The following is a 15,017-nucleotide window of genomic DNA, read 5'->3' as shown; positions in this document are numbered from 1 at the left end:
ACCTTTCGTGTTACACTACTAACTTTTAATGCAACTTTTCCACGTAACTTTACCAACATTCCGTGCATCTTTGCTGACCTTTCGTGTTACACTACTAACTTTTAATGCAACTTTTCCACGTAACTTTACCAACATTCCGTGCATCTTTGCTGACCTTTCGTGTTACACTACTAACTTTTAATGCAACTTTTCCACGTAACTTTACCAACATTCCATGCATCTTTGCTGACCTTTCGTGTTACACTACTAACTTTTAATGCAACTTTTCCACGTAACTTTACCAACATTCCATGCATCTTTGCTGACCTTTCAGTTTACACTACTAACTTTTAATGCAACTTTTCCACGTACTAGTAACTTTAGGGCTAATCTGCACTGGCTCGGAAGGTTGTAAATGATTAGCTAGTTTGAATTTGCATAACAATACTGACAATGAACGTGCATTCAACGCCACAAATTTTTTGTTTTTTTAGCCAATCAGAATTCATCTTCCGAGCCAGTGCAGATCAGCCGTAACTTTACCAACATTCCGTGCGTCTTTGCTGACCTTCCGCGTTACACTATTAACTTTTAATGCAACTTTTCCACGTAACTTTACCAACATTCCGTGCGTCTTTGCTGACCTTTCGTGTTACACTACTAACTGTTAATGCAACTTTTCCACGTAACTTTACCAACATTCCGTGCATCTTTGCTGACCTTTCGTGTTACACTACTAACTTTTAATGCAACTTTTCCACGTAACTTTACCAACATTCCGTGCATCTTTGCTGACCTTTCGTGTTGCACTACTAACTTTTAATGCAACTTTTCCACGTAACTTTACCAACATTCCGTGCATCTTTGCTGACCTTTCGTGTTACACTACTAACTTTTAATGCAACTTTTCCACGTAACTTTACCAACATTCCGTGCATCTTTGCTGACCTTTCGTGTTACACTACTAACTTTTAATGCAACTTTTCCACGTAACTTTACCAACATTCCGTGCGTCTTTGCTGACCTTTCGTGTTGCACTACTAACTTTTAATGTAACTTTTCCACGCAACTTTACCAACATTCCGTGCGTCTTTGCTGACCTTTCGTGTTACACTACTAACTTTTAATGCAACTTTAGCAACTTAACTTGCCACATGAATTTATCATCTTTGCAGACATACCATGCGATAATACGGATTTTTACTGTAACTTTGCAAACTTTTTGTACAACTTTGAACAATATGATTTTAACTTTACTTTACCAACTCTCCCCCACATAAATTCACCAACATTCCGTGCATCTGTAAATTTGCAGATTGTCATGTTGTCATAACACTACATTTGTAAGCTTATATGACATTATGACATTCCCGGTTGATGAAGCAATGTACTGAGCAACGGTGTCCAAAGTGTGGAGACCATTGTTAGTGAAGACAAACAGAACCTAGTGTAAGCATCATGGTGAAAGTTGACTTGCAGTGCCAGAAGCCCGAGTTCATATCACTGTAGCAGTTACCCTAGCAGTTTTTTTTTCTGGATCATCAATGTCAAATATTTTTTTATTTGTTTAATATTAGGCATTCTCTGATGTATCCACTTATAATATGGTGTTTTCATCCCTTATGCTGTCCTACTGTTGCAAAATAGTTTAATTTCCACAATTTAGAATCCCCTTAAATTAAAGTTAACCTCTTATGCTTAAAATCTTTCTGAGTATAAGTGTATGCAGTTTTGGTAATTAAGTCAGACTTAATTCATCGTTTTTGATGTTTATTCAAAACATCTCAAACTAGTGATGTGTCCAGGTTGTATAAGTTCTAGTTTATATCACAATAATTTCCAATAATACAACCTGGAGATACTTGTACCTCACATCCCCAGCCATTATTCAACCTGCACATTATTATACATTCTTGGAACATTCAGTTTCCTGATGGACTACAGTCTTATGTTTTTGAATATTCTAATATTCTAAAATAATTTGTTAAAAATCTGAAAGTCCTAGATAAATTTGCATCATTTTCCCATGATTAATCAAAGTATCTCAAACTGTATGTATTATCAACTATAAAATCTAACATTTTCAGCTTCCATTAACTGGAGTATGCTTTACAGCAGTTTTATTTGAAATAACAGCAGTAAACAAATGTGTGAATGCTCGTCATGCAGTGTCTTCTTTATACATTTCTAACTCACAGTGTACTGTGTATATAATGCGTTGAACACGTTAAAACTATTAATCATACTAGGGTCAACACATTGATTTATACAGTTTGAGATATAAACAACAAAGACAAAGTTTATTTTCAAGATCTGTGCTACTATTTAATGTACCAATGTCTTTGATATAATTAGCATATCTACAGAACAAAATTAACTATTGTTTTAAAGTGTTGAATTCATAGGAATAACTGACAAGTTTAAACCTTTTAGCACCAAATTATTTTCCCACTCAGAATAGGTTACAATTGTTAATATTTTCAGTAATTTACACTGGATTCAATCTTAATATTGAACCAAACAGACAAAATATGACATTGCTTTTAGTGTTTGATCAAAAAAGGTTGAAATTTTCCTCAACACTTTCTGTGAAAAAAACACAGGCTACAAACAGAACTATTTTGTAGACGGTGCCTGAATTTGATCTTTGTGCTCAGAGGGTTACATTATAAATGACCTTGATACATGACAGAATACTATTATGAATACTATTATATGACAATAATATATAGCAATTTATCTGTAGTTATTTACAGAAAATAAAATTGTTTTCCCAAAGTAGTTTCGCGAAAAAAAAAGTGGAAGATGGATATTTTTGATATCAGCTATAACTAATGGCAAATAATAACTAGACAGTTTGTATATAAAGGCAACTTGATATTGTGTATTTTGGTGTATTTGAGCTGATGAGTAAATAACTATACAGCATTGACCTTAGAGATTAACAAATTACGGTCAGTACCAACTTCATGTTTGACTAATTAAATCAAATTATTAACATTTTTAGGATGAAGAAAGACAAGCTTTAATTAAACGATTCATATAACATGTTACAAAGCATCGTCCGCTCGCACACTTTCATATTTGTTCATCCCTCTCCATATGTGCAGGCAGTAAGCGGGAACATATATCTTGAAAATTCAAGATGGCAGAGAGAAAAGGTTCTTAAATATTTACTATTATGCCACAAGAGGGCGCTGCTACATTCATTTCAATTTCAATGTAGATATTCTAGTAGGAAACACTAGTATAGAAAGTATTAATATACATGTATTATACAAACTAATATTTTTATAAATGTTTTTTAGTAATATTGAGTATTTTGTCTATATTTCAAAGAATTACAGAAATGGTTAATACATATGGAGAAGAATAAAACAGTCTGATATGTTCAAAACATTGAACAATATTAGGTTTTGTATCATAAATGAACTGGTCATCAACAAAAACTTAGATTTTCAAAACAAATAAATAGATAAATCTATATAACTACATAATTTTTAACATTTCTTATGACAAGATTATTTTTGTTGCCATTCGAACACAACAAGTTCAGACACAAACCATTTGTTTTGGTAATTTATTGACATTATGTTGATTGCTGGTCACTATTAAATGATCTCTTGATCAAATTCAAATGATTTAAATTTGCATATATATTATATGCAAATTAGCTAATCCAGATCTGCATAAATTATGCGTGAATCAGACAACACAATAATCTGTCAGAATGCACGAAGATTGTAATAACAATGCTGGTGAATTGGCCATTATTTAATAAATTGTCCACTATACTATTACACATTGCCATACAGAGATGATTCTATTACCACTTTATACTGAATCCACTACTGGTAGATTACAAGGCATATCACATCACAGTTTAATAACAATGTGGAAAGAATACATGGGCTGATCCCTAAAAAGAAACTGTCAACTCAATATGATGCGTAATAAATAATATACTGTCTGTTAAATCTTTGAATGCTGTGATTTTTTCAACTACAATTTAACATTTTGCCAATTTTCATGTATTTTGCTTGATTATATAATTTTGAGGTACCTACAGATTTTAATCAAACATTTCATAAAACATTTCCGGATTTAATTATGTGAATAGTGACAAAAGGTTACTATGGCGATCAAAAAGTTAACAGACAAATTTCAAAAAGAGCTATATTTTGTTATCACTGTTATTATCTACTGATACAAAAGTATCATTGCAACCATCTTCCTACACATAACCTCTAAAGGATTCTGGGTAATCACTTCTGTAAAGGTCAAAGGTTTTATTAATATTATGGTTAAAATAAATCTTTTGAATATTGCAGTTAGAGATAGAAGTTGTTGTGTGACCTTGTGACCTTCATGTTGAATATTAAGTTATTCTTTCAAAACCCATCTCTTGTCTGGGGATGCAACAATCAGCCTATGGAAGAAAGAAAATAAGAAAAGTTGGATTATTTTTTTTACAAAATTTATTAACAGAATTTAAATCAAGTTCTGTGATTAGTGAATTGAGTTTGTTCATTGCTAAAATGGTTGTGTTAAGTACGCCCTCTGGTGGCAGGATTTTGACATAGAAGCAGTCCAAACTCAATAATTATTTCAGAGGACACCATCATTTATTTTTCAGCTTTTAAATGAAACTTTTGGTATTTATTGAAGAGGAGAAAGAGAAAAATGAGCACCAAAATAATAAAAAATATTTAATTCACTATTCAATCTTAGTAAAAATTATGTTGCTGGATGCAATTTCTGAATTTTCAAAAGGATTGTGTTGGTTATTTTTTTTTTTTTCTATCTTATAGATACCTCCAGCATAGATAATGAATTATGAGGTTGATTGAGGACACATATTGAAATAAATCTAAATAAAAAAGATAAAATTGCCATATTTATTTGGCCTCACTTACTTGTACACTAGAGCCGATGTAATGCCTCCAATCGGTGGCCCAACCCAATATATCCAGTGGTCAGTCCAGATACCAGACACAACGGCTGGTCCAAAACTACGTGCCGGGTTCATAGATGCACCAGATACAGTTCCACTGCAATATAAAAAAAGTCAATAATTAACACATCAAAGCTATCCACATAACAGAAACTATTAATATCCATAGCTTACTGCAGTACACTTAGTACTAGAATCAGAGTAAAAACTTACCCTGCCAGGATACCTGCACCTACAGCCAGACCTATAGCCATGGGTGCCAGTACACTGGGTTTACTATCTACAGCTGACTGCAATACAGTAGATACCAGAATCATGGTTAGTATCCATTCACAGCCAACAGCTTCACCTAAACTGTATGCATCACCCTTGAGTGTTGCTCCACCATTGATATAGTCATACACTGCATCAGTCAGAACACCCTTCAAACAGAATAATTATACAAATTTAATAACATTATAACAACAGGGTATGATGTGGGGATCCTACTGTCTCTCTGACCATGTGTAATGACTCAACATGCATTGACAATGCACAGTTCTCCTGTGTTGAGTACACATCACATGTAGATACACATGTCTACTATCTGTATAGACAGAGGAACTACCAGGGAAATAAAACCAAAATCATTGCCAGTAGACTATTTTTGTTCAAATCTAAAAAAATCCTGATACAAATTTGTGTTCATCTATGAGAAATGACACATTTACAGACTGCAATTTTAGACAAAATGGCAGTCAATTTGACAAAATCACAAAATACCACAAACTATGGTATGAGTATACTATGGTATACCAATGAATATACAACTGAATCAGGCGATATACTAGTGAGAAATTGGCATAGATATGAAAGAAGCCAAATGGCCGCCAGATGGCCAACTTGTATGAATCTTGAACAAATATTACATGCAACTAAAAAAAGTGGTCCAGGACACAATTAAGTTTCAAAATTGTATTTTATCAAATATGGTAATTATACATGTTCTGTGTGTTGAGTTTGACTTTGATTGATCAAATTATGTCTGACAATTTCATCTGAATGCATGCACATATGCAAAAATGATTTCAGTTACCTTGACGATAGCAGCTCCAACTATAGCACCTAGTAATTGGAATACAATATACAGTACACCAACTATGAGGTTGATTTCTTGAGATATCATAATACCAAGTGTTATAGCTGGATTGAAATGTCCACCACTAATAATTAAAAACACACATTGTTAATATCAAAAGAAGTGAAAAAATGTTGGTATTAGGCTGCACAAAATTAAATTTTGAAACATTTATTGTTGTTATGGTACAAATAGTTGTTCTCAGTTTTGTACTATCAAGGTAATGATCATTTTTCCAGGGAATTACACTTTTGTTTGCAATACATATGAGTTTCTGATCATGCATACAATAAACTCAATGTTTTGCTTATTTCATTTTTATCAGTGATGCACTTCTTTTATAGCAAATATGGCATATTCAGTTTTCTAATTTACATATTTTAGTGTACATTTATAAAATAAAGTTTGTTCTTGCCCTGAAGCTCTAACTTAGAATTTCAAAATGTGTCAAATGATTATTAACTTTATATGTACATATTTTCACTATTTTGATGTTTTGATTTTATGTAAACAATGAGTTTTATTGTTTTTTTTATAAGTTCATGTAGATTTAATTAGGCGGATTTTACAAAAGCAGTTTTTGATAATATTGTGAAAGTAAATGTCTTAGTAAAAATACACACTTTTTTTATTTCTTTGAGCTATTTGTTGGGAAGAATACTAATACAAATACGGCTTATATGCAAATGATCTGATTAATATGCATTGATTTGAATAAAAATACATAAAAGTAATTGAATTCGTATTTGGTTCTCAATATATTTCTCAAACAAGGATAATTGTGCTCCATTGACACACATATTAGTCTAACAAAACTCTAATCAGCTAATTAATATGTATGAGGTAATTATTAAAGTAAAAATTATGTACATACTATTTTGATGTTATCACATTGAATTTGAATTATGAGAGTCTACATTGGTATTTTGAAATTGAACTATAAAAAAGAGAAATCAAATCATTTAATTTTTGTTGGTTCATGCCTTAAAAGAGATCTTGCAGCGAACAGAAAATAACCTACTGAGTCTTGCTCTCAGTGATACGTACTGCTCTACTCTACAGCTGCATAGTAACTACAGTAGCTATTTTATTATTGGCAAATACTATATTCAAATTTATTTTGTTTTACCAACAGATTTATTATACAATAAAATCTATCTGTCATAATTATCCATATTTCTTTCAGATTTATTTGAGCATTATAACTTTGCTGACTACCTGTAGTATTCATGGTTATAAATCTCACCAGCTTAAGGGGTATGAAACTCTAGCGATTTGCTATACCTGAACCTGCTAATTAAAAACCCCTAGGTAAATAGTAATTAAACTGCTGCACCGCAACAAGCAATAGTTTTGGGTAACTTGAGTAAAATAATAAATTGTTTTTATGATAAGCATTACTGAAGATTGTGAATCAGCACTTACAGTGCTGCAATGTTGTACTCATATTTATTGACCTCTGACATGTACAAGTTAAATATGGCCAGACATATTTTGTGTCAAGAATGTTAGCCATGCATGAAATGAAACATTCCAAACAGAAAATTGAAAGAAATTCACACTTTTAAATGCCATAATTTTTAACTTTTTTTCACATATTTTTCTGTGAATTCATTGATAATTTCCAATATATGTAACTAATTTAGAGTGTAGGATATGACATGTGACAATACGCTCATTTTGCTGAATCATGTGGGAAATTGAAAACATGTGGAAATATAGTCAATCAATGATTGTCACTGTAAAAACAACAGCAGGATATTATTAATAAGAGCAAGCTTTTTTCATTTTTTGAGAAGATTTTAGTTGTATTTTCGCCAACCAAGTTTCATTTATTCCCTCATCATAATATCTTGGCACAATACCAACTATTCACTGTAGATGAAATCAAACACAACGGCGCATGCTCTCATTGGTCCCCATAGTAAATGGAACAGGAAGTCATATGATGCATTTCCATGGGAAATTGAACATGAAATTGTGTGTTTTTGTGTCAGTTGAGCTATAATGTGATATAAGATTGCAAAATCGTTCAGTATAAATCTGAAATTGATGCAAGTTGTTGTTACAGGAATGATTGGTGGACCCAACTCCTTGGCTGATCCAATCAAATCATTCAATTAAACTGAGCTCAAATAAAGCTTTTCCTAATACAATCAAACACAGGTTCATAAATATGACCATGAATGGCCAGTTTCAGTAAAACCATGCAAATCAGATGATGTCTTCATTGTTGACATTTCCCATCAGTTTTAACGTTTAATGTTCGAGAATATTTTCATGTCACTTAGATATTTTGCAGGTGTCTGCATTGTGTATTTATTATTAACCTGCACTCACTATTATGAGTTCAGCGCATTTCAAATCAACAATGTTTGCAATGAGTCACCAATGCCGTTCGGTATTCGGTAGTCAGGTACTGCAGATGAGTAGCAAGTAGCATCTGCCATGCAGTCTAAGTAAACACTATCCGCAGCCATCCCACTTAACATTTACCAAGATATGAAATATTATATATTCTTTAAAGATAAGATAATTCTTTACTACTGAAAACAGGGCCGTAAAGTTTGAGTTGCCACAATTACAATAGCCGGCTTAACTGAAGTGAGCAAACAATCAATAAATCAAATACCCCGGTAAACTATTGTTTGGAATATTAAATATTAACTTGTTGTGCGTGTTTTCATTTGTACAGATTATAAATCACCATTAAGGGAGGATTTATGACATCATAGTTTTACATTATCACATGAATATAAACCTCAATTCTTTTCATTTCAAGAAAAAAAAATTTAATTAAATTTGTTAATTCAATTTAAAACAATAATAGCACGTTGGATTCGGAAATGGTCTTGTCGGGATAATGTGTTCGGCTTTGCCTCGCACCTGACCATACCTTGACCCTTCTCCTCCAATATGGCGTTGTAGGGATCCATTATTGTTTGAATAAATATTATTCAGGTTGCCATGGAAACAAAACTTTTAAGTTTTTTTCATTCTATTCTAAAGTCACTCTGACAAATACAACAGTGCATTTAAAACGTCATCATCAACATGAAGCGCTACCGTAGTTCAAAATATTTGTTTCGACCTAAATAAATATTCTTACCTATTACTAATCAAAATTTATTTGGGTTCAAATGTCAAATTCGATTTATACTACTGTAAAATACTTTATTTTCGCTTGGAATTAATTTTCGCTATTTTCACTGAAGGAATGATTCTGTATAAATAAAATCCAGTGATTATATTTTTTACCTATATTTTACATTAAATTTGCCAAAAATCAGTGAAAAATAAACTCCAAACAAAACACCCGAAAGGTCGTTTCAGCAAAAACTAATCCAGCTAAAATAAAGTATTTTACAGTATGTCACATTCATGGTATACCCAGCCAAAAATGTTTTAATGGTCACCAATCATAAATAATCCAATGTGTCTGCAATATATGGAATAAATTCAGGTAGGTCAAATAGACTACTTAGTGCACAGTGGTTCATGTTTACATAAGCCATACAAATGTATATATCATAGGCGAAGATAAAGCACACGAGATATTACCTTGTATTACCAAATCCAGCGACGAAAAGAATGATAGCAAAGCCATGCGCCAACGCCACTGCAATCAGACCAGCGGCTGCGTCGCCACCACCCGGGTAGCCAACCACACTGCTCATGGAACCAATAAACACGAAACACATTACACCAAAAAATTCGGCAAATGTGGGCCTGATGTAACGTTCCATGACCGTGAACGGCGTCCATACTTCGGCATTGGTGTTGCCACCATTGCTCGCTAGATTGCGCTGTGATTCTGTGTTTTCAAACTCGTCCATTTCCGTTGAGCTGTTGGCATAAGCAGGATTTGAAGTCATTGTTAGTACTTTTAAAACTTTGCACAATAAATGCGGCCCACTACATTCGCAGTGCTAAAACTATTAATATAATCGAACACGCCTTTGCTTATCTTTACTATAATTTACTTATCCAATCGCACCAGCCACCAATCTCTTATCTACGCGGCGTAGGTTACAGGTATAAATTACACTATAAATGTACCCCGTGTCCTGTTTAATAATACGGTCGTTTACTCTGGAAATCATCAAACTTACTAATAAATAAAGTAAAAGCCACTCAACCTGAAGTCTCATGAATATTTGATAAGAAAATGCAAAGTCCGACTTACGCTTACATGTAAACACGTGTGATTTGTTGATAACAGCTGATGACCAATGGCAACAAAACGAAATATGTCAAAGATCATGGCGCATGACTTAACAAAAAGCAGGATTGGATCGGAAATATAAGAAATTGATACGATATTACATAATTTCAATATCTGGAGGGTTGGGGGACAACATTTCAAGATGTTTGTTTTTATCCACGTTTTTCTTTATTCTTATTCATAGCGCGGTTTTTGTTTTCTTTTCAATGATGTTTTTTTTTTTCTTTCACTAATCGAATCCTTCAGCCAAGTCCCAGTTTTCAAGTGAAGAGCATTCCTCATTATCGGTATCATTAAACTGCAAGATGCTATTTTGATTCGCACGTAGAGATGCGTGGTTAAGGCTGTTTGGCTATTTTTAGATTCAGATTAAATCATCAGTTCATCTGCGTAACCATGGTTACTACTTTTTTCGTAACCTAGTTGTACTGCAATTAACCTTTGACTCGCCTATGCACTCGATAAATCCGATATGTAGAAAAAAAGGTTATGCCGGTGAGCATTTGTGGTTTGTCCTTCCTTTTATGTTTGACACACTTCTGCCAGCTATCGATGTTTTGATACACCTAATGAAACTGTCAAATTATGATCTAGGCAGTCTTCGTGAATGTAATCAAACCACCTGTACCAGTGTAGGGAACTATAAACGGTGGTTCACCGGACCGAGACATGTCTTTTTGACCGATACAAAAAAACATGCCACGGACCTGTAGTTATATGGTGACAGCAGGTTCTCTCAGAGCATATTCCGATTTTTAACACTTTTTGCAGTGGTCGGGAGATATATTCTAAACTCGCCCCTAGTACGGTCGCCACTCAGCTTCTTTACGAGTACAACGTGAGTCATTTCTCCGTCAATCAAAATACGCTATCGTCACTGTCTCACGTCAGAAAAGTTCTACTAACAGTATCAACACACATTGTTGACTTCATCGAGCATTATTAAAAATGAGATATCTGATTGTAATGAAATATCGCGTATATATTAAGAAATAACAACCAAATCAATGTACGCAAAAGTAAAATACCCACTTCCAAATATATTTCTGCAACTAAAAACGTCAAATTTGTGAGAAATTACAATCAGTTTCTGCGACCTATTATACACAATTTTCCTTTGTGTACGGGGTGCATATACCACGACGGAAATATTGAAGTTGCGGCCTAGATACTTAAACATTTCGTTGTGCTTTTAATGTGCCAGGTGAAACACTAAAAATCTAACAATAAAAAAAAAGAACACACAGTCCGTACAAATACGTTATAAGGGTATTTAACATTTCTACAATAAATGATGTAAGAAGTTGAATATGTTGGAAAATCTCAAAGCAAAAAAATTCTATTTAGAGTGATTCCGAAGATAAACACAGTTACTGAAAATTTACGAAAAGTTCAAAAGGACTTCTTTGGGGAGAAGTTGGTATTGGTACACAGCTGTTGCCATGTCAACAGCACAGATTAATGATCTCAATGTTGTTTATTATAGAAGTGTTATTATTTAGGCAAAAGTTATTTTACTTATCTTAAATATGAAAGGCGAGAGCAAATTTTCAAAATCGTTATTTTTTTAACCTAATTTTTATTAATTATTTTACAGTTTACAAATCGTCCAATTTTCTGTTCCTCGGTATGACTCGCGCCCTTAACGAGGGAGCGTAATCTGATTAAAATCTGAATGTACTGTACGGCGTTTATTTTTTATTATTACTTTATATATTTTATTTTTAATGTATTTTTTGTTTTTGTTTTTATCACGTACATTATATTTTACATTAGGTGTGGGTTTTTGCGATTACCAAAGTTATCAGCGATTACGTAATAATTAAAATGAAGTATATTTAAAATACATAATTAAAAAAAAGAAAGAAATGAACAAGAAAAAGATAAAAGAGAACAATCTGACACTAGGATTTTATGTTCATCAGATTTTAGAAAGCACTTACCTGCGTCGATATTATTTTAATAAGATTTATCGCAGATTACTCAGGCATGTTTTAAAGGGCGGCAGTCGTCGTGTCGCGTCCTGTTCGATATGGGACTCATAGCGACGTATACACGCGTGTAAAATACATTGTTTATTTACATGAAATTCGAACACGCGCTGCGCGACGACCACCGCGCTTTAAGTTTATGCTAGTTTGTATCGTTTAAATGCTTAGAATAGGCACTTATTTTTACTTGTTACTTTATAAATGTTAAAAAACTAAAAATACTTTCTATTTAATTCGCTTACTTGATGAAGTATCCATGCAATCTGATGAAGTAGTTATTTTAGTCAAAAGTTATATGTTTCACTGTGTGTTTACCTAACTTTAACACTGGTCCCTTTGCAATCTGGTTAAAATAAGATCCTAGTTTGTTTGTTTTTTTTGTTTTTTTTTGTATATTTATTTTATAAATCACAAAAACAAAATCAAAGTAAAATAATACAATAAAAAGGCATTAATAACAAAAGTAATAAAAATTAAAAATAAGTTCATGATAGCCAAAATTATTAAAACCCGTACACTACATCAGATTTTAATCAGATTGGTCCCTATGGCTAAGAAGCACACTTTCAGTAATTGTAAAGCATTATATTTATTGGTCAGTTTGATAGATAATATTTCACCCAAACACTTTAAAATCTTTATTTTTAGGATTGAGATCATCTTATAAATAAATAATAATAATAACTTTATCACATTACTACGCCACCAGAGGGCGCAATATGGTAAATAAAATAAAATATAAATCATAAAAAATACAGCAGCTAAATAGACTAAACTATGACAAGATAACAATAAAAGTAAGAGATTTTAAAAGGTTAATTAGAACAATTGAATGTTAATTACAGGATTCTCCCATTTTAGAGGTGAAAGCTTACATATACATGTACTTGACTTCTGTTTTGCTTCCGGGTTATAAAGCATGTCAGCATGTCATTGAAATTGTTTGTTTTATTTACATGTAGTTTATTTCTAACTTCTATTTCTTGAAACAGCTCCCCTCTTTCTTTGCCGAAAAATTCACAGTCTAGGATAAAATGCTGAATTTGTATCATGACATTTTTACAAAATCGCTCATCTGCAGGAATCGTTGGTTGTTGTTGTCTGCTACTTTCAATTTCTAAAATTATGATCACTAAGCCGAAATTTTCCGAAGGCTGAAGTTTGTTATGTCGGTTCTTCGTGTTTATATTTTCAAATGCAATTTAAACAATTTATATGTTCTCATTTTATTGCCATCTTTGCCATTTTTTACTGTGAGGAGAATTTAAGCTTTTTTCAATAATTTTTCATAATCTTTTGTGAGTTTTATTTTAACAACATTTGATATTTGATCAATGTTATTCACATTATGGTTTAATTTTATTTGTTTCAAAATCATTGTGGCCCGTTATATTTTCTCTATGTTTTATCCAGCTATCCTGCTTTGACCTATACTATTAGGTATCACCCAAGTAAGTGTGTACGATGTTGACTGCTCTCATACTTCCTGTAATTTAGTTTTAGGCTAAATGTATAACTGATGTTCGTATTGCCATGTAATAAATGGTTAGCCTGTATCCTGCTGCTGGCTACTTCGTGTGTGATTGACTGAATGACAGTAATGTAGGATCTCGCAAATCAGTGCTGACTTCTAGTATCCGCCACGGGATTGGTGGTCGTCAGTAAAAAACATACTGTTTTCATGGATTTGCTATATTCTAAATGACGGCGTACTATACTGGTATAACATTGCTGTTTATGTTAAACACATTGTTTACATTTTGGTCCATCTACTCACAGTAGATAAAATGTATTATGATAAAAGTATTAAAAAATTTAGTTTGTCTTTTATCTACCCTTTGTATAGTGAACTTTCCTTCTTATCAAATGCCTTCGCCGCCTATTTACAGAAATAGAATGTTCCGCTTATCAATGACCTTCATACATAATAATATTTACTCGGTAAAAATCAGTGTACATGTTGAATGCCGCGTATATTCTGTGAATATGGCGAAGGTTATTGGCGAAGAGAACAGTCCATTATATACAGGTTTTGTAGATAAAAAGACTATATTTTATTTGATAATACATTTTTCCCTACTCTATGTGATCTACGTCATGTTTATTACGTCATAATAACACGTCGTCGATAGGAGGCGTGACTTATGGGAAACAGGCATTTAGTTTTTCCCCCAAACAAGTGGTGGTACGAGTGGTAAATCGACTGTTGTGACAGAACACTGCTGTATACGAATGTCTTTAACTATTGAAAATGTAGAGATAGATACAGGCAATTGAGTTAACTCCAGTAGCCTTACAAGCCTATTTCAGAAATAATTTCCCTGGTATCATAAGGGATCAATATGATATTTTTTTCGTAATTGCCATTTTTATTTGTTCTATTTTTTTTATCTGTATCTATTGTTTGTGGTTTATTTGCTCTTTTTCAGATATGATATATGAAAACTAAAACTAAATGCAGATAAACAAAAAATAAATTGAACAAATAAAGAAAGGAAATTAAAGCTAAAATTGCAGTCTATGACCAACATGAGATTTTAATCATATTACGTAAGAGTACAAGTCATGTTTACGTCATAGTAGCGCATCATCACTAGATGTATAACAATTAACTACCCACCTCACTAAAGGCATTTCTTCTGATGCGGACATTGCTGTTCATTTCATCACACATAACCACAAAAAACACATTACGTGTTGCAACATGTGCTTTCTTTCAGTGTGTACCGTGTCGAAATATGACGACATCAC

At 32.7% G+C, this 15,017-nt stretch overlaps 1 protein-coding gene across 1 annotated transcript in view; it reads right to left on the bottom strand.

The window, feature by feature from the left end:
- Window positions 1–2,278: 2,278 nt before the first annotated feature.
- The window catches only part of LOC102805256 (uncharacterized), a 33,487-nt gene continuing 20,748 nt past the window's right edge, over window positions 2,279–15,017 (bottom strand). The window contains exons 2-6 of the mRNA XM_078007163.2: window positions 9,612–9,896; window positions 6,009–6,135; window positions 5,147–5,355; window positions 4,896–5,030; window positions 2,279–4,408 (exon numbers count right to left, since the gene is read on the bottom strand). Coding sequence (XP_077863289.2) covers window positions 4,363–4,408; window positions 4,896–5,030; window positions 5,147–5,355; window positions 6,009–6,135; window positions 9,612–9,896 — 802 coding nt within the window. The 3' untranslated portion in view covers window positions 2,279–4,362. The remainder of the gene's footprint in view (window positions 4,409–4,895; window positions 5,031–5,146; window positions 5,356–6,008; window positions 6,136–9,611; window positions 9,897–15,017) is intronic.

This window comes from Saccoglossus kowalevskii, chromosome 8, assembly GCF_978046115.1.
Source record: "Saccoglossus kowalevskii chromosome 8, keSacKowa6.1, whole genome shotgun sequence".
Classification (NCBI taxonomy): Eukaryota; Metazoa; Hemichordata; class Enteropneusta; family Harrimaniidae; genus Saccoglossus; species Saccoglossus kowalevskii.
The sequence above is the reverse complement of the archived record's forward strand: the minus strand, read 5'-3'. Positions and strand labels throughout refer to the sequence as shown.